The sequence below is a fragment of the Kogia breviceps genome, chromosome 18 (genome assembly GCF_026419965.1).
Source record: "Kogia breviceps isolate mKogBre1 chromosome 18, mKogBre1 haplotype 1, whole genome shotgun sequence".
In the NCBI taxonomy this organism is placed as follows: Eukaryota; Metazoa; Chordata; class Mammalia; order Artiodactyla; family Physeteridae; genus Kogia; species Kogia breviceps.
Genome location: NC_081327.1, coordinates 12714586 through 12736097, shown reverse-complemented (window position 1 = coordinate 12736097; position 21512 = coordinate 12714586). Strand labels below are relative to the sequence as shown.

Genomic DNA, 21512 nt, shown 5'->3' with positions numbered 1-21512 from the left:
GGCTGTGTGATGTTGGGCAAGTCACTTTACCTGGGCCTCAGATTCCCCATCTGTAAAATGGGAACAATATTCATATTTACCCCACAGAATCATTGTGAGGATGGTATAAATTAATGTCAGCCGGACACAGAATAAGCACTATGTGGGTCAAAGCTATTATTATTTATAGGTCCACCATTTGTAATTCTGAAATCCAAAATCTCTGAAACGGCATTTTCAGAAATTTAGGGCTAAAATGTATTTGTTGAGAAACCCTGACCTGAGCTAACAAAGGCTACTTTTTTTAGTCTTTATGTATTCCATTTAGTGTTAATATTCACATGCTGCCCTGCAGAAATATTAAGGCGTTTGATTACGGGGTGTTGCCCCAGACCCCACTGGGGTTTGGATGGTATATATGTGCCATCTTACCTTCTAAACTGCAAAATTCTAAATTTTGATATACATCTGGCCCCTAGGGTTTCAAGTTCAGCATTGTGAGCCTATATTATTCCCAGAACAGGGAAGGAGTGTCTGAAGCAAGGTTCTTTTGGTGCGAATGACAAACATGTCTGAATTAATTGCAGCTGTAGGCAGAACTCCAAACCAGTTTGGTTTAAGCAGAGAAATGGATTTAGTAGGTGTGCCTGACTGCAAGGCCCAGACACAGCTCAGCCTGCAGGCCTGGCTTGATTCAGGGCTCAAATGAGGACTCCAGCTTTTGGCTCCACTTCTTCTGGATTAACTCCATCCTCAATATGATTCATATCATCCCAACTCCCAGGCAGAGAGAAAGGGAGTGTCTGTTTCCCAAATAACTTAAAAAAAAAAAAAAAAAAAAAAAAATCCTGAAATTTGTTTCCTTTGTCCTGATTGGCCCAGCTTGAGTCATGTGTCCCCAAAGAATGGAATGTGCCAGCTGGCTTAGCACAAGTCATGAGATCTATCCTAATGAGGAGGGCAGCCCGAGACAAGAGGCAGAGAAAGGATGGTTCCCCCAGAGTGAAATCAGGCTAGCTTTGCCACAAGTTGGGGGGATAAGATGCTGGTTGTTAATTGTGTCCAAGATAACAATTGTGGACACAGCAACTGCAAAAGATCGCCCTAGCCTCCTCCCCTGAAGGTTGAAAGCCCCACGCATGATTTCTGACAACCCCGTGTGGATTAATATTCTCTCGGGTCCCTCTGGCTATGAATTCCGGCTTCTACTGATCTCATTTCATTTACAGACAGTCTCCCCGTCCTGGGTCAGCTCTCTCGGTTCTGGCCCCAGTCTTTCCAGACCTTGCTCAGTTTTCACGCTCCTGATCCAAACACACCCACAGAAAACACGTGGCCGATGTGGATTCTGCTGAAGAGATTTGGAGGACAGAGAAAGGGGTTTATGTCATGAGAATGAAAAGTGCAATTTGAACTTCCGTCATCCTTGTTCTTTTTTGTTTTTTAATTTATCAAGATGAAGCTCATAAAATTCACCACTTTTTTAAAAAGATATTTTTGATGTGGACCACTTTTTAAAGCCCTCTATTGAATTTGTTACAACACTGCCTCTGTTCCATGCCCTGGCCCTTTGGCCTCGAGGCACGTGGGATACAAGCTCCCCGACCAGGGATCGAACCCATACCCCCTGCACTGGAAGGCGAAGTCCCAACCACTGGACCGCCAAGGAAGTCCCTAAAATTCACCACTTTGAAGTGAACATTTAGTGCCATTGAGTACATCGATACTGAGCAACCACCAACGCTTGTTTCCAAGAAGTTTCCATCACTCCAAAATCGAAGACTACTTATTCTCATTCTTTAATCACAGGGATTTTTCCCATATTGTTGTCTCCTCTCTGTTTTCCTTCTTCTTGTCTCACCTCACCACTCCCTTCTAGACTGCCCCCAGGGTCCCATAGGAATCCTCCCCCTACGCAGCTCTCTTCGGCCCCAAGTTGGTCAGGTTTAGATGCTGTAACAGGAGTTCCCTGGTAGCCTAGTGGTTTGGATTCTGGGCTTTCAGTGCCATGGCCTGAGCTCAATCCCTGGTCAGGGAACATCCCGCAAGCTGCGTGGCCAAAAAAAAAACCTGTAACAAAGAGACTCCTGAGAGAGAATAGCTTAAATAGTCGCGGTTGCTCATTCCCCGAACAGTTCAGAAGTGAGAAACCCCAGCCTCTTCTATTTTCCTGCTTCACCATCCTCTAGGCCCCAGGTGCTGATGTCATCAGTGTGATCAGAGCCGGGTCATCATGCCTATGTCCATATTCCAGCCAATTGGAAAGGAGAAGGACCAGAAGTGAAGGGCAAAAGCTATTTTCTCTTAAGCAAGTTTCACTTCCACTCACATTCCATTACTGAGGAATTAGTTACTTGGCTACATCCAACTGCAAAGGAGGCTGGGAAGTATAATTTCTGTCTAGGTGGCACATGCCCTGCTGAAACTCAAGTTACCAAAGAATATGGGAGAAAGGGGTTTGGGAGCCCAACTAGCCACCTGCCAAAGATGGAAGAGGAAATTTTGTAAGTTTGTGTAACCAAAAAATTCAGGACTTCAGGTCCAGCTTGACCCAGGATTTCAAACAATGTCACCAAGACTCAGTTGCTCTCTCTCCATCTCTCGGACCTGGTTCCTCTGTATTGACTTTATGCTCAAACATCTCTGTACTTGGAATTGCAAAGGCTGCATCTCAGGCCCACATCCAGTGGGAAAGATCTTTCCCATTACCCTCTGACCCCCAAATCCCAAGATTTCTTCCACTTGGTGTGGCTCACCATTTGCTCACTTTGACTCAATCATTGTGGCCAGAGACACCCACCGTGCTGCTTTTTGAGTTAAATGAGTCAGAACTCTCAAGCTCTGCTCAAATAAGAAATCCAGCTGACACAGCTTTTCTTTTTCTCACGTATGTGGGAGAAGGGAGATGTGATGATCCTCTTCTGGTTTAACAAAGAAAATTTCCAAGTATTTCTTCCAGAAAACAGAGGCAGCACTTTAAATATTAACAGGGCAATAGATTAAGTATGGCAACCAATCAAAATGACGCATTGAGAGGGTACAGGTTAGTTTCACCAGGCACGGCCACAATGTCTGTAGTCTGTAGAAATCTCTTATGTGCTGAATAGGGTAGGGAAGTGAGAATGTACATGTTACCCTTAACTTGATGAGGGTAAGTTCTCCCTCAGCAGCAGAACTTAGAGTGTTACTTTGGTATATGCTTTTTATTGGAAAAGTTAGTGAAAAATTCCACGTTTTAGTGGAAAATTTCAATCAAACACAAAAGTAGAGAATTGTATAATGAACCCATCGTCAATAATTAACATTTTGCCTTTTTTTAAAAAATTTTTTGTGTGTGTGCTAGGCGGGCCTCTCACTGTTGTGGCCTCTCCCGTTGCGGAGTGCAGGCTCCGGACGCGCAGGCTCAGCGGCCATGGCTCACGGGCCCAGCTGCTCCGCGGCATGTGGGATCTTCCCGGACCGGGGCACGAACCCGTGTCCCCTGCATCGGCAGGCGGATTCTCAACCACTGCACCACCAGGGAAGCCCTTGCCTTTTTTTTTTTTTAATCCCACTATTTTTTTTTTTCCTGGAATGTTTTAAAGAAAATTCCAGCCATCATATATCATTCACCTGTAAATTCTGGAAATAACTGAGGAAGTATCTCTAACACATGAGAACTTTTAAGAAATAAAACCACAATGCCATTATAATACCCAGCAAAATTAACAGTAACCCCTTAATAGCATCTAACCTGGTCATAGTCAATTTTCCCCAATGATCTAAAAATGTGTTTTACAGTTGGTTTGTTTGAATCAGGACCCACACATTGCATTTGGTTGTTACGTCTCTTAATACTCTACCTTTTTTTCAGGCAATTTAAGAAACCAGGCCTTTTGTCCCGTAGAATTTGGCTGTTTGCTTCTTCACAGAATCGATTAAAACGTGTTCCTCTAACCCTATGTATTAGTCTGCTCAGGCCGCCATAATAAAATACCATAGACTAGGTGGCTTAAACAACAGAAATTTATATTCTCATAGTTCTGGAGGCTGGAAGTCCAAGATCAAGGTGTCAGCAGGGTTGGTTTGTCTCCTAGGCTTGCAGAAAGTACCTTCTCACTGTGTCCTCACATGGCCTTTTCTCTGTGGGCATGAGTGGAGAGAGAGAGATCTCTGGTATCTCTTTCTCTTTTTATAAGAACACCAGTCCACTAGGATTAGGGCCCCACCCTTATGACCTTGTTGAACCTTAATTATCTCCTTAAAGGCCCAAATACAGTCATGATGGGGGCTAGGGCTTCAACATGTAAATTCTGTCCATAACACCCTATATTGCCTATAAACTGGTAGTGAGCTCTAGAAGCTTGGTAAAACTTAGACTTTAAAAAAAAAAAAAAGGGAATTCCCTGGCGGTCCAGTGGTTAGGACTCCACGCTTCCACTGCAGGGGGTCCAGTTCGGTCCTGGGTAGACTCAATCTTTTAGGCCCTTCATTGGTGGTGCTTTCCCACTGTTAGTGATACTTCCAGTGCTAGTGATCGGTCATAAGTTCAGATGGTGTCAGCCTGACAACCAATTGTGTTCAAGATAGAATAGGATTATTAAAAGTGTGCCTTGGGCCAAGCTTGGAATCTTTTGGATCCACACGAGTACAGCCCTGACTGTGGCCCGGGGAACCGGGACTGCTGAGCACCGTTGAGTATGCTGTGCACTGCCCAACTCTAGGGAGCACAGAAAGCCCCAACTGGCTCTGGCCTGGGTCACCTGCTTGCAGGGGAAGTTTGTTGGGGAAGTTTGGCCGCCAAGATGCTGCTGCAGAGTGAGCAGCGAGGGGACCCTGGGGGCAGCCGCATGTGTTCATTCTAAGCAGTTGTCAGAGCCGGTGCCTCGAGGCAAGGGAGGACACAGGGGCTGAGACCAAGGCCACCTGCTTACCACTGGCTCTACTCCCTTGCAGTTGAGCATTGACAGTTGCTGGGTAGGCTCCTTCTACTGCCCCCACGCCAACTTCACTGCTACCATCTACGATGCCATCGCCACCGAGAGCACCCTCTTCATTCGGCAGAACCAGCTCATCTACTATTTCACGGGCGACTATACCACACTCCACGAAAGCAACCATGGCAGCGGTGAGGGGACCCTGGCCGGGTCACATACCCGGGCGTCCTTGGCATCGTAGGCAAGGGGACCTGCCTGTTGTAGCCCCCAGGGAGGGCGCCTCAGAGAATCCCATCACTGGAGGCACCTGGGAATGGAATTGCCGCGAGCGGGGAGGGGGATGTTGGAGGGACTTTCCAAGCTCCTGAAGCATCGCTGCCCACCCTGCAGGGGCCTCCTCCTACCCTCTATATGCTGGGGTGAGGCTTTCATCCAGACCTTCCCAGGAGTTGTGAACCGACTAAGGGCAGAGAGAGGTGTGAGAGTGAAGGGAGGGTGCAGAGAGCAAGACACACGGGCGCACGTGCACTCACACACAGACATGCAGAGAGAGAAAGACAAGCCGGAGAGAGATGCACACCAAGTGAGAAATGTTGGGGGTTGGGGAGTGGCAGAGAGTCAGAAAGAAAGAAAGACAAAGAGAGAAACAGAGATGGGCCGTCGGAGAGGCAATGCCATGAGGGAGATTGATCAGAGGGGAAAAAGAGAGACTTTTGATTCAGCCTCATCTGTTAAATGATACCAAAGCCCTAGTTCTTCTCACCTTCTGCCCCTGCCCTATCTAAATGAAAGATGTCAACTTATAGAGTCACAGAAACTTGTACTGTAACCCATATTTCATTAGTGAGTGTTCCCAGCAGCTTTATTTTTCTCCCTTTCTTTCTTAGGGTACTTTGACAGTGGGAAGGACCAAGTTAAACGAGATTTAAGTCAAAGACGAGTGTTTATTGGCTTAGATAACTGGCAAACTCAGGAGCATGTTGTTTTCAGGCACAGTGGGATCTAGGGGCTCCCTGCAGCTGTTAGGCCCATCTTTGTGGTACTGCCCCACTCCCTCCAGCAACTGCAGGCTTTTATGTCGGAGGGGGTGGGGGTGGAGGTGGGGGGCAGGAGAGAATATCTCTTTGTTAGTGGTTGCAAGCTGAGAACTGTCTCTGATTTGCCCAGCTTGGTCACATGCCCAGCTCAGAGCACATCCTCTGGCCAGGGGACTAGAAGAGTGGGGTCAGCCCAGTCTGAACCTTGTGGATAGAGTGTGAGCGGGGGTGGGGGCATTGTCTCAAAAGCAGCTGGGGCCCTATGCCGAGGGCTCCTCAGACGCCACACCGAACGGTCACTCCAGTGGGAGAAGACAGATAACAGGCTCATTAAGGCCTGGGAAATGTGGATGGGGGCCCAGGTCCCAGGCTCAAATGTCTATGCTGGCCCCCACAGAGAGATGGGTCCGTGTCCTGGCTAACGAGTGCATCAAGAAGTTGTGCCCTGTGCATTTCCATAGCAATGGCTCCGAGTATGTCATGGCCCTGACCACTGGCAAGCACGAAGGTTATGTCCATTTTGGGACCATCACAGGTAAGGTTGGGGGTCTCTGACAGCCCAAGAGACCCCTCCGTACCCTCTCGCTTCTAAGAATTCTGACCCCAGGCCCTCACCCCTTGCCATATTCCTTCAGAAGGGGTCCCAGGCTGGAGGTTCTCCTTGTGAGTCGATATTACGCCTTTGTAGGGGCAGGGCTTGGGGTGTGTTATGTATCTTTCACAATGTGTTTGGTTTCAAAGAGCAGAAGCCCAATTCAAAAATCTCTTAAGCAGGGACTTCCCTGGCAATCCAGTGGTTAAGTCTCCCGGCTTCCACTGCAGGGGGTGCAGGTTCGATCCCTGGTTGGGAAAATAAGATCCTCACATACTGCATGGTATGGCCAAAATTTTTTTTAAAAAATCATCAATTTGTAGACTTATATAAATGAAAAGACCAGGATCCAACATCAGGCATAGCTGGATCCAGGGGCTTACAGAGTATATCCTCAGGACTCTATCTCTTGGCAAGGTAGTATAGCATAGGGATTATAGCACGGGTTCTGGAGAGAGACTGCTCTAACACACCCAACTCAAGTCACGTGCGGCTTTGGAAAGGTGACTTAACCTCTCTTTTTGGTCTCATATCCTCATTTGCAAAATGGGGCTGATAGTACTAGTACCTGCCTCATCGTGTTGATATAAAGATCAAGTAAGTTGACATATATAAGGGTCTTAGGAGAGTGCTAGGGACACGGTACTATTCAAGGGTTTATCATTATTAGCCCTGTGATTTGGCTTCATTTTCAGGTGGATACTCCCCTCACGAGGGTTAGACATGGCCTCCAGGAACTTGGGGCTCACATCTCCCACCAGTCTGAGTCACCCTGAGAGATGGGGAGTGGACTCTTCCCTACTGGCTCTAGCACAAATCCCAGGGTGCACAGTGATTGGCCCATTCTGGATCACATGACTGGACATGAGCCAATTACTATGACCAGAGACAGACATATTCTCTTTTTTTTTTAAACTTTTTAGAAGAATTTATTTATTTATTTATTTATTTATTTATTTATTCTTGGCTGTGTTGGGTCTTCGTTCCTGCGCGTGGGTTTTCTCTAGTTGCAGCGAGTGGGAGCTACTCTTCGTTGTGGTGCGCAGGCTTCTCATTGTGGTGGCTTCTCTTGTTGTGGAGCATGGGCTCTAGGCGCACGGGCTTCAGCAGTTGCAGCACGCGGAGTCAGTAGTTGTGGCGCGCAGGCCCAGTAGTTGCGGTTCGTGGGCTCTAGAGCACAGGCTCAGTAGTTGTGGCACACGGGCTTAGTTGCTCGGTGGCATGTGGAATCTTCCCCGAGCTGGGCTCGAACCCGTGTCCCCTGCATTGGCAGGTGGATTCTTAACCACTGCACCACCAGGGGAGTCCAGGCAGACATATTCTGATAGGCCAGTTGTGAATGACTGAAAGGCCAGTTGGGTGAGAGCTGCCCCAGGGAATCCTGGGAATAAGAAGGAGGCACAGGCTTAACTGGAGAGCCGGTGTGGTGGGGTGCCAGACGGGCTGGGAAGGGCCTGAGCTTCGACCTGCCCTTCTCTGCAGATGGCCGCGTATCCTTCGAGTTGCTGCCCAGGCAGCGGTCCGTGTGCAGTGGGATACTAGGTACCCAGCTCCCAGATGGGTCTGCAGTGGGCAGGGGGTGGGGTGGGTTTGGGGGGGGTTGAGGGGGAATCGAAGGTGTGGGAGAGCAGGGAAGGGTGGGAGAGGTCACAGGACAGGATGGGCAATTTCTTGGGGATGGGTGGAGAGTCACTGGGATAGATGTGGCAGTCACAGAGACCGTCGAGAAGGACCGGATCTGGGGGCTGCTCTGGACTTCTGCCTTCCCTACCAGTTGTCAACTGCTCCATAACCTGGGCCGTATTCATTGCTGGTGACTACAATCTACTGCTGCTGGTAGAGATCGAAGACCCCTCCACCAGGAAGTATTTCCAGGTGGTCAGCTATGACCTGGGTAAATGGGGTGCCACGGGGGCGGGGGGGCCGAGCGGGAAGGGGCAGGAGCTCGGAGTGTGAACTGCGGGCCCATCCTTTGGGATCTGTGCCCAGCAGACAGCTGGAAGGAAATGTTGCTCACGCCACAGCTAGGTAAGGGGCAGTGACGGATAACAGGCCCTCTGGGCTGAAGAACCTGAGAGGAAGTCAATGAGACTAGAACAGAGGGGAAAGGGGAGGAGGGAGATTGGAGACATGGGCAGACGCCAGACCTGGAAGGGCCTTGTGGCTCACAATAAGATTTGATTTGATTTGATGAAGTGAGAATAGGGCTGCCGTGTACAGCTGTTAGGCTGTGCCTGGCACTCCCCCGCCAAGGAGTCAGAGGAGGGAGGCAAGTCCTCTGCCCTAACGGGACTGTATCCTCTCAGAGGAAGTGTCTTTTTATAATTCACATAAAGAAATTGTAAAGATTAATGGGCCCAAATGGGAAGCTGTTGGAGGGTTTTGGGAGGAGTTGGGGAGCTGGGGACCTGCTCAGTTTCAGGTCTTGAAAGCTCAGGGCCTCAGGAGATTTTTGCTGTGTTTTCCGCACCTGTAGTCAGTGATTACCTGGTTGTCCTCTACACCATCCCGGAATTCATCCCTGACGGTAGGAGGAGAGGGCAGAGGGGGCTGAAAAAGTGGGGGGGGCGGCTAAGAGGGGCCCAAGTGACCCCATCTCACTGCTGTGTCCACTCTGCCTCTGCCCCTGCCAGCTCGAGGCCTGGAGTTCCTGATGATCCTAGGGACAGAGTCTTACACCAACTTCCCGATGGTACCCAAGGCCATGTCCTACAACCCGTATAACAACCTGCTGTTCATCTGGGGCAACTTCCTCCTGCAGAGGTATGGGGCCGGGTACAATTTGGCCTCCCCAACCCCACTAGGGTGGGGGTCCTTTCTGAAGTCACCAAGCTTTCAGAGTATGCCCAAATCCAGAAGTTACCAGGACTGTGATGGGGGAAAAATGGGCTGGGGGAAGCTGATATTTTAAAGCTGGGAGCCCTTTCTTAGATGAAACCTGATATGAGGACCTAACCTATGTGAGCAATAGAAAGGCATTGTCTAGGGAAAGGTGAGGATGCTTTTCACCCCTGAGGAATCCAGGGGCCCCAGAGCCAACTCTATGGGACGAAGCTGCCAGTTTGGTTGAACCTTCCTGTTTACTGATGGGCAGGTCAGCCAGAGGGTTTGGAGTTGGGGTCAGAAACTGGAGTCCCTGGCCTCCTTTGCGTGTTCTCACGAGGCTGGTGGAGAACTGAGTAAATGGTTCCTGCATCGTGTCAGGCCTAGCTGGGGAAGCAGATATTCCCCAGGGCCTTGCCTGGTGCCCCTACCTCCCACCTTTGCCCCTGCAGCTATAACAGTGAAAACTTCATCTACCTGGCGGACTTCCCCAAAGAGCTGTCCATCAAGTACCTGGTCAACTCGTTCTATGGGGACATGGCTATTGTCACAGAGACTGAGGAGGTGGGCTGCCCTGCCCCTCTCCCCGCTTCCTTTCTGCCTACCCCCAAATCCCAAGAGTTTCCCTTCTTCCCCTGTCAGGGTAAAGGGGCCCAGGAGAGGGAACATCCTCAGGGACCCAGGGGAAGGGCAGCGAAAGCTCCATTTATAGCTGAGAACCCTCAAACTCAAAAAGGATAAGTACCTTTCCAAAGTCACTCAGCAGAGTGAAAAACCTGTGCTCAGAGTCATGATGTGATTTCCAGAGGGGGTCCTCTTCCATTCCATCGTGCAGTTCGGTTCATAAATATTGAGGACTTACTGTATGCCCGATCCAGTGCTGGAGATACAGTGGCCAATGAATCAGTCCCGGGCCCTGCCCTCACAGGGGGGTGTGTGTGTCAGCGAGGGCTTCACGGAGGAGGCGACATGGAGGGGGGGACATGCTGGAGGCTGGAGGGGATCCTCCAGGTTGAAGCTAAGGAGGAGGTGAGATCTAGAGCAAAATGTGTTGGGGGATGAGACGGTGGACAATAGTGCAGAGATGGGAAACTGAGGCCAAGGGGATGGTGAGACCATGGAGGGTGCAAAGAGTGAGAAGGAAAAACAAGGGCTCATTCCTCAGAACCCAGGCCTCCAGGGAGTGTATATATTAGGAATGGTTACATTGCAAGTAATACAAATTCAAGCAGACTAAAACACTGAAGAAATTTATCGTGGCGAGTGAGGGCTCTAAGCAGAGGTGTTTGGGTCTGGGAAGTAGAGAAATGGCTTACCCAATCCCAGCTGGAGGTGAGCTCCCAAGCTTCACCCCTCAGAGAATGGGGCCCTCACACTCGGCAGAGCGAGAGGTGGGGGTCACAGGGCCCATGGCCCTCACACACACACACCCGGCTGTCTCACCCCAGATCTGGTACCTCCTGGAGGGTAGCTACCAGGTGTACAAGCTGTTCCCGTCCAAGGGCTGGGAGGTGCACGTCAGCCTACAGGTGATGCAGCAGTCCTCTCTCTACGCCCCCAGTGAGACCATGGTCACCCTCTTCTACGAAGATAACAAACTATACCAGGTGCTAAGCAGGGGGCTATGGGGGAGACATGGGGGAGACATGGGGAAGCTGCAGGGTGGCTGACACCCGCTCATGTGGCCCTGCCTTCTTGCTGCAGCTGGTGTACCTTACAGACAACCAGCAGGGCAGGCTTGTCAAGAGGCTTGTGCCTGTGGAGCAGCTTCTGATGTACCAGCAGATCAGCAACGACTACCTCTTGGAGCGGCAAGGGTGAGAAGATACTGGACCACAGCAGCAGTCAGAGCCTTAGGCGCTGCCTGCGGGAAGCTCCCATTTGGGGGGTGGAGGTGGAGTGGAGACCAAGCCATCCCCAGTGACAACCGCTGGACTCAAAGGAGGGGTCTGACACAGCCTGGGGACAGGGTGCATCAGGGAGGGCTTCAAGGAGGAAGAGGTGCATGAGCTGTGACCTGAAGGGTGAGGAAGAATCGACCAGGTGATAGCATGGAGCAGGGTGTTCCAGACAGGGTGAACCACATGTGCCAAGGCCCCGGGGAGGGAAGGAGATTGGCTGATCAAAGAACTGAGATAGGGTGCGGTGCTGCTAGAATGCAGTGGTGGCAGGGTGGACAAGGTGAGCCTGGTGGCCACAGGGAGGAACTTGGACTTCATCTTGAGGGGCCTGGGGAACCACGATGGGACTAAGGGGAGGGGCTCCATGGTCAGATGTCACTGTGTTCAGCAGTGACCCTTCTGCTCACCTGCAGAGGAGCCCAGGGAGGCAGCTGGGGGCGGGGGGCGGGGGGGAGGACACTTTGGAGGTTGAGTACCGTGGAGGGGGTGGGGGCGAGTCTAGGATGAGGTCCAGGACTCTGGCCTGTGCGGCCGAGGGCCGACCGCGTGAATGTGTGCAGGGGCACCAGGGGCTGAGGCTGAGGAGGAAGGGCAGGGATGGATTAGCCTTGGGTAGTCAGCGGCTCAGGGGTGGTAAGGGGGGCCTGCGGAGGCTCCTGGTGCGCGGACGGAAAAGTCAGCCGCCGTCTTCCACTACCGCCGCTCAGGAGCCACCTGACGCTCTCCTTCACCAACTTGTGCCCCTTCACGGTGATGCGTCTGCGGGACCTGCCCAACCCGCTGATCTACACGCGCCAGGAGCGCTACCGGGCGCAGCCGCCGCGTGTCTTGGAGCCCTGGGGCTTCCACAGCGACAACTCGCTCGCTGTCTATCAGGGCCTCGTCTACTACCTGCTTTGGCTGCACTCGAAGTACGACAAGGTGGGCGCCTGGCGGCGGCCGGGGCCATCCGGGCCGGGTCTTGTGTGAGGCGGGACCGCAGAGGCGTAGAAGGCAAGGCCCGCGTGGCCGGGAGAACCGCCGCGGAGGGCGGAGCAGAGCAGAGCCGCCTCGGTGCGTCCGAGGCTAAGGCAGGCTGGAGAGGGGGGTCGAGCACTGCTCAGGCGGGGGATGGCTTTGGGGATGTGGCGGTCGGGCTGAAAGCGGGGCTTGGGGCCGCTTTCAGGGTCAGGGGCTGGGACTGAGGCTAGGAAGGGCTCGGAGGATACTGCCTGCCCGGGCACACCCCTTGGGCCCCCTCAAGGTGCCGGCGGTCCCCGCAGCCATACGCGGACCCGGTGCACGACCCCGCCTGGCGCTGGTGGAAGAACAAGAAGCAGGACCAGGTGCGTGGAGAGGGTGGCGAATCGGTGGGAGGGCCGAGCCCGGATCCCCCCTCACCGTCCCCCTGTCCGGGCTTTGTCTTTGCCCCGCATCCCGTCCCCCAGGATTACTACTTCTACCTGGCCAGCAACTGGCGGAGCGCGGGCGGTGTGCACGTTGACATGGCCAGCTACGGAAGGATCTACGACCTTAAGGCTGAGAACGAGCTGCCCGAGCGCATCTTCCTGGACAAGGGCACCAGCTACCGCTTCTCGGTCTTCCTGACCGCCCGGGAGCCGGAGCCCCTGCACGGTCGGTGGGCGGGGCCTGGTGGAGCCTGGGGGGCGGGGCTTCTGTTGGGTGCGGCGCCCTGACCCCTCCCTCTGCTCCAAGCAGGCGCCTCCTTCCAGGTGCAGAGCCGGGTGAGCCTGGCTGTGGTGCTGGCCGACCCGGGCTGCATCGAGGCGGTGGTGAAGGAGAAGGTCCTTGTTAATCGCAACTCGGTGCTTTTCTGGGTGAGACCAGGTGGAGGGGAGGAGCTGAGGTGACGGCGGAGCTACTGAGGCAGTGGACCTGTTAGAAGCCCGCGGTTATTTGAACTGTCCCTGGGTCCTCCCGCTGGCCTGCTGACCCCTTCATTTCTGCCCCCACCCCCAGGTTACGCTCAGTGATAAAAGGTTTTGCTTTGATCAGGGCATCAGAGGACATCACCTCATGAAAACCTCCATGCTTGTCAAGGTGCGGTCCAAGCCTGGAGGGGAGGGATGCGGATGAGGGAAAAGACCGGGCCCGTGGAGTCCACCAGTCATTATCTGTTCCTACTCACAGGTGGTGGGCTCGTCCGGGCACTGCTTCCAGAACACGCACCAGGGGCCCCGCATGCAAGTATTGGACTTGGGGTACTGGGCCCTGGGCTGGGAGGGAAGGGATTGGGTCGAGTCTCAACAGGGCGGAACCCGAGGGCTCCTTCTGGGAATCCCCTGAATGCCTTCCTAATTTCTTTCTCGTTCATTTTCATCATTCACCCGCCCAGCCACCCACTCCCTCCTTTAATCCATTCGTGTTTTCAGAAAGGGCTGCTTCGTGTAGATTGCACACAAGCTTGTATGTCCCTTCTGATACTTTTCTGCAGGCGGAAGTAAAGTATCTGCCACACGGGGCTTCATTTTCCAGTTGGCACAAAGGCGGCACGTGGGCCATCTTGGCCCTTCCTTCATATCTCGCTCTTCCTTTGCCTGCTCACATGTGCCTTGTTCAAGCCTTTGGGGCCTTGGTTCTTCACTTGCTTACACATGCAGTATCCCCTTTGCACAGAGGCAAACACTGAGGCTCAGAGAGATGCAGACATATGCTCAGAGTAACCCTGGGAGCTAATAAGTGGTAGAGGAAGCCTTGTTCTCACCCACTTCCCTGCCCACTCTCCAGGAGGCAGACCCTGGTACTTCTTCCTCCTGGGTTGTTATGACCCAGGGCAGTTAAAAAAGGGGGCTTGTAACAGCTCCCAACTCCTTGGATTACATGGAATATTCGGGGTCAAATGCAAGGAAGAGTGACTGACCTTAGCCGAATAACTATTTCCTTCTATCCTTAGTGATACGCATTATTTTTGTCTTTATCTTAACCCCAGAAAGTCAAAGTTAACATCTCCATTTTTGACCTAGCACATCCCTTCTGGGAATCCGATCTGCAAAAAAACAGCCAGATTGGAGACAACCTAAATGTCCATTAATAGGGGACTGGTTAAATGGTGATACATCCATGCAGTGGAAAACTATGCAACTATTTAAAAAGGGCGGGGCAGGGGGGCCAGAATTCCCTGGCGGTCCAGTGTTTAGGACTCGGTGCTTTCACTGCCATGGCCTGGGTTCAATCCCTGGTCAGGGAACTACGATCCTGCAAGCCGCACCGCACCACCCCCCAAGAAAAGGGGGGCGGGGGTACAAATATTTACACATACTGATGTGGAATAGTCTCCAAAGTGTATTTTATTCTTAAAAGAGAAAAGCAGGGAATGGAACAGCATATACAAAATGTTAACACGAAAGAGGTTAATTGAGAACATATATTCATGTTTGCTTTTATTTGCATGAAGGAACTCTGGAGAATTGGGCCAGAAAGTACTCCTAATGGTTCCCTACACGTGGAATAGGGAAGAGGCAGGACAGTTGGAGGGTGGGAATGGAAGGGAAATTTTCACTATATATATGGGTGTGTGTGTGTGTGTGTATCCCTGGATATATCTACTTTATCTATCTATCTATCTAACCATGATACCCACCTGAAGATTAAGTTTTTAAAAAGTCAATGATTTTTTTTTTTTTTAACAGACAAGGGAACAGAGGTGCTGAAGTTGGGATGTAGTCTGACTTCTCTTTCTCTGTAGCCTCAGGCTGGGGCCTCTCGGGTTTCTTGTCCCTCTCTTTCCCCTCCCCCACATTACCAGATCAAGAGGTATATGTATTTGGAAGGCTTGGAGGCTCTCTCTGGCTCCTCATCCTGGAAAAAAAATGGGAACTGGAACTAATTTGATAAATAGTGGGTTCTCAATCTGTAAATATGTTGGATGAAGGAAGGAAGAAATAAATTTACACGTAATACATGCTCAAGGCTTGGGGCATCTCTCAACAGGCCAGCTCCCGAGACAGCCCACAGAGGAGAATGGGGCTGAGCCTGGGATCGAGAGGACAAACCAGGAACACATTTCACTCCCTGCGCCCTAAAGCTTATTCATTCACTCAACCCATATTTATTGGGTACCTATGACATCCTATTACATGCCAGCATTGTTTTATTAGGTGCTGGAGTTACAGCAGTGAACAAAACAGAATTCCTGACCTTATGAAGCTGATGTTCTAGTGGGGGTGGGAGTGTATTCATTTCCTAGCCTGCCATAACAAATTGCCACAAACTGGGAAATTTATTCTCTCCCAGTTATGGCAGTCAGAAGTCCAAAATTGGGATTGATTCCCTCTGCAGGTTTTGAGGGAGAATCTGTTCTGTGCTCTCTCCTAGCTTCTGGTGATCCTTGACAGCCCCTTGGCTTGTAGATGCATCACTCCAATCTGTCTCCATCTTCACAAGGCCTCCTCCCTATGTGTCTGTGTCCAAATTTCCCTCTTCTTATAAGGACACTGGTCGTTGGACTAGGGTCCACCCTAATCCAGTGTGACCTCATCTTAACTTGATTACATCTGTAAAGACCCTATTCCAAATTAGGTCACATGGGCAGGTACCAGGGAATTAGGACTTCCCTGGTCCTAATATCTTTTTGGGACACACAGTTCAACCCAGAACAGAGAGTCAGATAATAAGCAAGAGAAATAAAAGATATTGTATGTTAAGGGCAATGAGTGCTAGGAGAAAAAGTAGTGAGCAAGGGGCCTGGGGTAGGTTAGCATTTTCCATAGGATGGTTCAGGGAAGACCTGGCCGAGGAGGAAACACTGGAGCAAAGACTTGAAGGAGGGGAGGAAGTGAGCATGCAGTTATGTGCCGGAAAGCATGTCAGCGAGAGGGGACAGGTGGCAGAGGCCTGGAGGCAGGAGTATGTTTCATGTGTTAGACTAAAGGAACGGTGGGGAGCAGGCATGGCTGGATCAGGGCTAGCGAGGAGGACCATGGAGAGAGATGAGGTCAAAGCGGTGATGGGCAGGTCACCTGGGAGGCATCTGAGCAGAGAGGCAACTCAGGTGTTCACAGAGTCCCTCTGGCGGCATGTGGGGGACAGCCTGGGGGGAGGGGCGGGAGCAGGGAGGAAAGGGGCCAGCCAGGGTGGAGCAGAGGGGTTGGGGGTTTGGGGAAGAGAGTAGCTCTATTTTGAAGTTTAGAGACAACAGGATTTCTGGATGGACTGCGTGTGGGGGTGAGAGAAAGAGAGGTTTCCAGGATGAGGCCAAGGCTTCTTAGCCTGAACTTGCAGGGATGAGGTGCCATAAACAGAGGTGGCCTGTGGATAGATTGAATCTGAGACACCCACTAGACCTCCCAGTGATTCATTGGTTGATAGGTGTAAAGTCTTTGGCTCAGGCGAGCATGGGAATTGCTTAATCTGTGGCCACGACGCCTCTCCGCAGTAGACATGAAGCCCAGGCCACAGTCTCCCGATGTCCATGTCCTTTTGACAATTGGGTGAAATCCTTGGGCCCTACCCCCAGAATGGGCCAGAAGCCTTTCATTCCCAATGACAATGTCATGGGAGTTCCCAGATCCCTAACCCCCATCCTGGGCTCTACTTCCCTCATATACCCCATGCTTCCCCCAGGTCTACTGTCTGAGAATTCAGGCTCAACCTCAGCCCTTTATTTTATTTTATTAAAAAAAATTTTTTTTTTTTGCCACGCTGCGAGGCTTGCGGGATCTTAGTTCCCGGACCAGGGAGTGAACCCGGGTCATGGCAGTGAAAACCCGGAGTCCCAGCCACTGAACTGCCAGGGAATTCCCTCAACCTTGAAAGTCCTGCTTCATAGGTGTAGGTGTTAGTGGTTTTGTATGTCTTATTCTGGAAGCAGTTGGAAGCAACCTGTCTCAGTTTGAATCCCAGCTCTACTGCTTACCAGCTGTGTGGCTTTGGATAATTAATAAGTGACTTGACCTCTCTGTGCTTCACTTTTGCCATCTCTAAAATGGAGATATTAATGGTCTATATCATACAAGGTGGTTTTGAGGATTAAATAAATTTGAATATGTAAAGCACTGAGACCATTCCTCAGTGCCTTGTGCATAGTAAGAGCTACTTAAGTGTTTGCAGTTATTATTGCTTTAACGATCATAATAATAATCACCTTGCCCTCTGGTGAGGGTGAGCCTGGCAGGTAGGGGTGGTGTGTGTGGGAGGATGGGTGACTTCCCTGCCCCACCCCTAGAGCCAGGCTTTTCTCCTCCCATTCAGGGCAACCTGATGGTGCCATTGCTTATCGGCTGCCCCCCAGGCAAGCGCCTTGCCTTTGACATCACCTACACGCTGGAGTACAACCGCCTGCAGAACAAACACTACTTTGACTGCGTGCAGGTCGACCCCGAGATGCCCTGTTTCCTCTTCCGCGACGGTGCGTGTCCAGCCCCCACCTCTCAATGTTCAGTGTCCTCTGCCCCCACTACCTTGCCCTCCCAAGCCTTTCCTCCCTGCCCTCTCACTGCCCCTCTGCCCTTCCCCGTGGACCACTCGTCTCTCCTGCCCCTCTCCATCCACTTCCGAGCTAATTTCTCCTCCCCGCCTCAACTCCTCCGACCCCACAGTCTTCTACCCATTCTTCTTGATCCAAGATTTGGTGACGGGAGATTCTGGCAGTTTTCAGGGCAGGTAAAGTCGTGGCCAAGCCAGCGGCTGACAGGAGTGAGGTGGGGAGTCGTGGAGTGGGGGGGGGCGGGGAGGAAGGGTGGGGAGGAAGTGGGGGTGGGGGTGGTAGAGGTGATGCAGGACTCCGGACAGTCCGTGCGCACCTCTGCTCCCGGCAGCTACGTGCTGAAGGTGGTGGGTGGCGGGCCCACCCTGGACACCATCAAGGAATACAGCGAGGAGGATATCTACCGCTTCAACAGCCCCCTGGACAAGTAATCCCTGTGGGACCGGGCCCATAATCGGCCTTTCTTCCCCTGCAGGCCCCTCCATCTTCCCAGCCGCAGACCAACCCTGGGCTGCAAACCCCGCCCATCTTGGTGTCTCAGGCCCCGCCCACAGCCCAGGCTCCTAGCATCCCACATACTCGGCCCCGCCCACGGCAGGAGGCTCCGCTCACCCAATCCCCGCCTCTGCCCGCTGAGGCCCCGGCCCCACTGAGGTTACCCCTTCCTGCACAGGACTGGCAGCCTCATCTGGACCACGAGAAACGCAACGACCACCGAGGACTCAGCCTTCAACATTTTGTCCCACAACAGCTTAGGCATTGAGTGAGTGCCGGACCGACTGCACGCCCCCTTCTCCCCCACTGTCTGTCGGGCCTGTCCATCCCTTCTGCCTCTGGGAGACCTCCTGGTCCTCAAGCTACACTGACTGCCTTTTTGACCCCAAATGAGACTGATCTCTACACAAGCTGGACCCTCTGTCTGCAGGACTGGTCCCTCTTAATCTTTCTTTGGGCCTTAGTTCAGATGCCACTTCATCCAGGAGGACTTTTCTGACTGTTCTAGACGGGATAGATTTGCTCTCATGTCCTCTTGTACGTTCCGCATTCTCACCCTGACCCCTCTGCCTGTGTTTCCTCCTTCCCAGCCCTTACCCCTCTGAGCTGTCACTGTCTCCTGTGAGGTCTGTCTCCCTTATAGTCCAGGTCCAGAATAGACAACATAGTATTTGTTGAATGAGACAATGAACAAGTTAATTCATCCATGGTAGGCATTTATTGACATTTGAATGGAGGTCTTAATGAATGAATAAAACAATGAAGGAATAAGTTAGTACAGGGGGAATTCTCTGGTGGTCCAGTGGTTAGGACTCAGTGCTTCCACTGCCTGGGTCCAATCCCTGGTCGGGCAACTAAGATCCCTCAAGCTGTGAGGCACTGACCAAAAAAAAAAAAAAAAAAAAAAAAAAAAAAAAAAAAAAAAAAAAAGCATATAGGGCCTCAATAACTGGCCCTATAATAATGAAAGGAATAATAATAATGAAAGGAAGAAAATGATGCCATGACCAAATGAAGGAAGTGAATGAATGAACAAAGTAGCCAACTTGCACCTATTCAGCATTCAACCTGCGTTTATTGAATATATGAATGAAGACATGACTTTGTACGTAGTAGCTGCTCCAGATTCATTTGTGGGGTGAAGGAATAAAGGTAGCAAAGAATAAATGAGGAGGTGGCACATAATAGGTATACAATCCATTATCTAGATGAATGCATAGTAACAGAGGAATTGACAGCTGGAGATGTAAAGACATGAGGAAATGAATGAGTAAACCAACAGCCTGGCACCTGGTAGGGGTTCAGTCAGCCTTATTGGCTAAAGTGGGTGAAGGAGTGAATCAGGGAGAAAGGTAGGAGATTGCACCTAGTTAGTACTCACCTAGAGTCTGTGGGGTAGAGGGGAAGGTCAGGGATTGGCACGTGCTAGGCATGATTTGTACTACAACTGCCTGCACTTGGGCCCCCAGGTGGCTCTGTATGGAGAACTCCCCATGCCATGACACCATTCCGCACAGCATCTTTGCCTCCGAGTTCTTCTTCAAGGTGTTGGTGAGCAATAGGTGAGCCAGACACTTGGCCCAGGCGGGGTCGGGGGCTTGCTGTGGGGTGACCACCTCCTCCCCCAATCCTGAACCCCATCCCCCAACAGAGGTGTGGACAGGAGCACATACTGCGACTACCAGCTCACCTTCCTGCTGCACATCCATGGGCTCCCACTCAGTGCCAGGCGGGCCTTCCTCATCCTCACGGTGAGTGGCTGCCCTGGAGCTGCCCTGCTGCGTGGATGGGGGCCCCCAGGCTGCTCACCCATGCCTGTTGGGTGGTGCCTGCAGGTGTCAGCCAGCCTGTTTGCTGGTCTGGTGATCCTCTACGTCATCTCCTGCCTCCTGTCGCCCTATGTGGTGAAGGTCTGCAACGTCCTCTGCTGGAAGATCAACAACATCATCGCCTGGGAATCTTACACCTACAGTACCGCCTCCAACACCAGGGACTTCAGCAACACCTCTGGGACCAAATCCGGGGAGAGCTCTGGGGGCATCTCCAGAGTCGCCTCCAAGGTGGCAGAGGAGAACAAGACTGACACTAAGAAAACCTGGAGGAAGAAGTCAATATCCTGAGCCTCTTACCTGCCTCAGCTGCCACCCACCCTCATCCCTCGTTTCCTGGGCCATTTTGAACCTGCAACATGTCGCTCACTCATCCCAGGCCTTTCTCCCTGTTCTGCTTGAATTTTCACTTCGCATTTCAGCAACAGCTGTGGGACCTTTTGAGGACTCATGTTCAATTAGTTTGTACCACTCAGCCACGTAAGTTATTAAAAATATCAAAATCCTCCTATGCCAAGCTGGTAAGTAGTGGCTTCTCTGTGTGCCTGCCTACTCAGCCCCTCCCCAGAGTGCCCCTGAGCTCCCTCCAGTCCATCAGGGTCCTCCATGACCCAGGCCCGTTGCTATGACCTGCAGTCTGTTCTGATTGTTCAGGGCCCAGGTTTAATACTAATTGCTGAGTATTTTGAATGGCAACACAGATCTAGTGTCTATCTTAAGGAGGGGGCTCTGGAGAGGTTAGAATTTTTGCTTTGGTTGCAAGTAGCAAAAATTTCACTCGGTGGTCCATATGGAAATGGTAATTTATGGACTTTGTTAATACAGGCTTCAGGTACAGTTTGATCCAGAAGTCCTCAATGTCCATAGGATTCTGGCTCCATTTCTCTACCGTTCCCTGCTCTGCCCTTCTCTGAGGGTGGTCTCTGACCTCAGGCCAGCCCACTTCATCGTCTGAGGCTGCACATCCACATGTCTTACTGTCCTGAGAAAAAAGGTGAGCTGAAGTGCAACATTCCCAGGCAAAAGTCCTGTCAGTCACTCTGATTGGATGGGGTTGGGTCATAAGCTCACTACTTTACCACTCACTCTGCCAGGCAGATGGGACCTTGACTGGGTTAAGCCCTTCAGAGCCCAGCCCGGGAGCTGAGGGTTGTCAATCCCTCCCTAATCTCTTGCTTATGTGTGGGGAAGGGCAGCTCTTGTAAGGAACAGGTGTGTCAAGAAGGGGAAGAGGACAGACCGAAAGGCGAAAAGCAAATGTGCCTTTGTACTCCACTCCCTGTCCACCCAATAGACTCAACTCCAGCCGCTCCCCAGAGGTCTTGCGTGAAGGTACTATGCAGGTCCTCTGATCACCCCCTCCACTCCTTCACTGTAGAAGCAGAGGCCCAGGGGACACCAGGGCAGACAGTTGGATTAGCTTGTCCATGATGAGGCAGCACAGCTCCAGAGCAGGCAAGGCCACTGAGGTCACATTATAGAGCTGCCCTGTGGAGGATGGCTCAGCACTCGAGGC

At 51.7% G+C, this 21512-nt stretch overlaps 1 protein-coding gene across 8 annotated transcripts in view; it reads left to right on the top strand.

The window, feature by feature from the left end:
• Positions 1–21512, top strand: part of CATSPERG (cation channel sperm associated auxiliary subunit gamma) — a 29875-nt gene that overhangs the window by 7331 nt on the left and 1032 nt on the right. For 4 of the 8 annotated variants that reach the window (XM_067018466.1, XM_067018464.1, XM_067018467.1 and 1 more), the window contains 22 exons: positions 4915–5086; positions 6330–6467; positions 8007–8066; positions 8299–8418; positions 9001–9051; positions 9158–9287; positions 9800–9911; positions 10796–10954; positions 11052–11164; positions 11956–12169; positions 12511–12862; positions 12944–13065; positions 13208–13288; positions 13379–13435; positions 17438–17594; positions 17785–17848; positions 18004–18099; positions 18346–18435; positions 19637–19729; positions 19819–19918; positions 20003–20476; positions 20822–20990. In XM_067018466.1, the coding sequence (XP_066874567.1) occupies positions 4915–5086; positions 6330–6467; positions 8007–8066; positions 8299–8418; positions 9001–9051; positions 9158–9287; positions 9800–9911; positions 10796–10954; positions 11052–11164; positions 11956–12169; positions 12511–12862; positions 12944–13065; positions 13208–13288; positions 13379–13435; positions 17438–17594; positions 17785–17848; positions 18004–18099; positions 18346–18435; positions 19637–19729; positions 19819–19918; positions 20003–20287 (2766 nt within the window). In that variant the 3' untranslated portion in view covers positions 20288–20476; positions 20822–20990. Of the gene's footprint in view, positions 1–4914; positions 5087–6329; positions 6468–8006; positions 8067–8298; positions 8419–9000; positions 9052–9157; positions 9288–9799; positions 9912–10795; positions 10955–11051; positions 11165–11955; positions 12170–12510; positions 12863–12943; positions 13066–13207; positions 13289–13378; positions 13436–17437; positions 17595–17784; positions 17849–18003; positions 18100–18345; positions 18436–19636; positions 19730–19818; positions 19919–20002; positions 20508–20821; positions 20991–21512 lie in introns of those variants that run through there. The other 4 variants (XM_059045093.2, XM_067018465.1, XM_067018461.1 and 1 more) reach the window with 4 other exon arrangements.